Source organism: Penaeus monodon, chromosome 32, assembly GCF_015228065.2.
Source record: "Penaeus monodon isolate SGIC_2016 chromosome 32, NSTDA_Pmon_1, whole genome shotgun sequence".
Taxonomy (NCBI): Eukaryota; Metazoa; Arthropoda; class Malacostraca; order Decapoda; family Penaeidae; genus Penaeus; species Penaeus monodon.
In genome coordinates, this window is record NC_051417.1 from 6,113,520 (window position 1) to 6,114,401 (window position 882).

An 882-nucleotide genomic window follows, 5' to 3' on the forward strand; every position below is an offset into this window, starting at 1 on the left:
CTAAAAATGAATATCTCTCCTTTCCCCCCCAAATCTTTCCTCCTTTCATTTTCTTTTCTTCCTCTCCTCCCCATCCTCCATCCCACTCCTTTTCCTTCCATTCCATTCCCAATCTCCTCTCTTCTGACTCCTCTCCACCTCCCGAAACTTACAGAGCCCAGGTACGCCCCGAGCGCCGGGGAGGTGACGAGGCTGGCGGCGAACGTGGCCGAGACCAGGCCGTAGGCACTACTGCGGTCGGCCTCGTCGGTCACGTCGGCCACGTAGGCGAACACGATGCTGAATGTGACGGCGAACACCCCCGACATGCTGATGAGGGCGAAATACCACCTGGGGGAATAAAGGACGGTCAATTAAGTGTCTAAATGGGACGACAATTCGAGTAAAATACAAACGACCGGAAGATAATTTTTTTTTGACAACTACCTAATATAATATACAAATGGAAGATTTCCATTTACTAAAACGTATCCCTATCATACTCACAAAATCAGTAACATCACAATTACGTTCCATAAACTCAAAACAATATAATCAGTCACACATCAAACAGACATTTAGCCAGAATGGAAAAGAATCCGAACGAGAAACCCTTACCATGTGTTGATCTTCATGAACGGGATGGGCAGACATGTAAAGAACACGGTGATGAACAGGAAGAACTTGCGACCCCACAGGTCAGACAAGGCGCCGATCAGGGGGGCACTCAGGAATGACAACAAACCCTGCGAAAGAAGAGTACGGTTGTTAAAAGGTTTTCCCTTGTTATTGTTGTTGTTAGATTATAAGTAAACAAATAAACGTTTGGAGTAAAAATGTAGACTTCCAAATAGGCGCAAAGGAATGCAGTGTTTTAAAACTACGAATAACTAATGCTACCGA

The 882-nt window shown here is 45.4% G+C and overlaps 1 protein-coding gene across 1 annotated transcript in view; it reads right to left on the reverse strand.

Moving 5' to 3' along the window:
- Positions 1–882, reverse strand: part of LOC119593391 (hippocampus abundant transcript-like protein 1) — a gene marked incomplete at its 5' end in the record, with an annotated part of 103,114 nt that overhangs the window by 7,493 nt on the left and 94,739 nt on the right. The window contains 2 exon segments of the mRNA XM_037942321.1: positions 153–330; positions 598–725. Of these exon segments, the coding sequence (XP_037798249.1) occupies positions 153–330; positions 598–725 (306 nt within the window).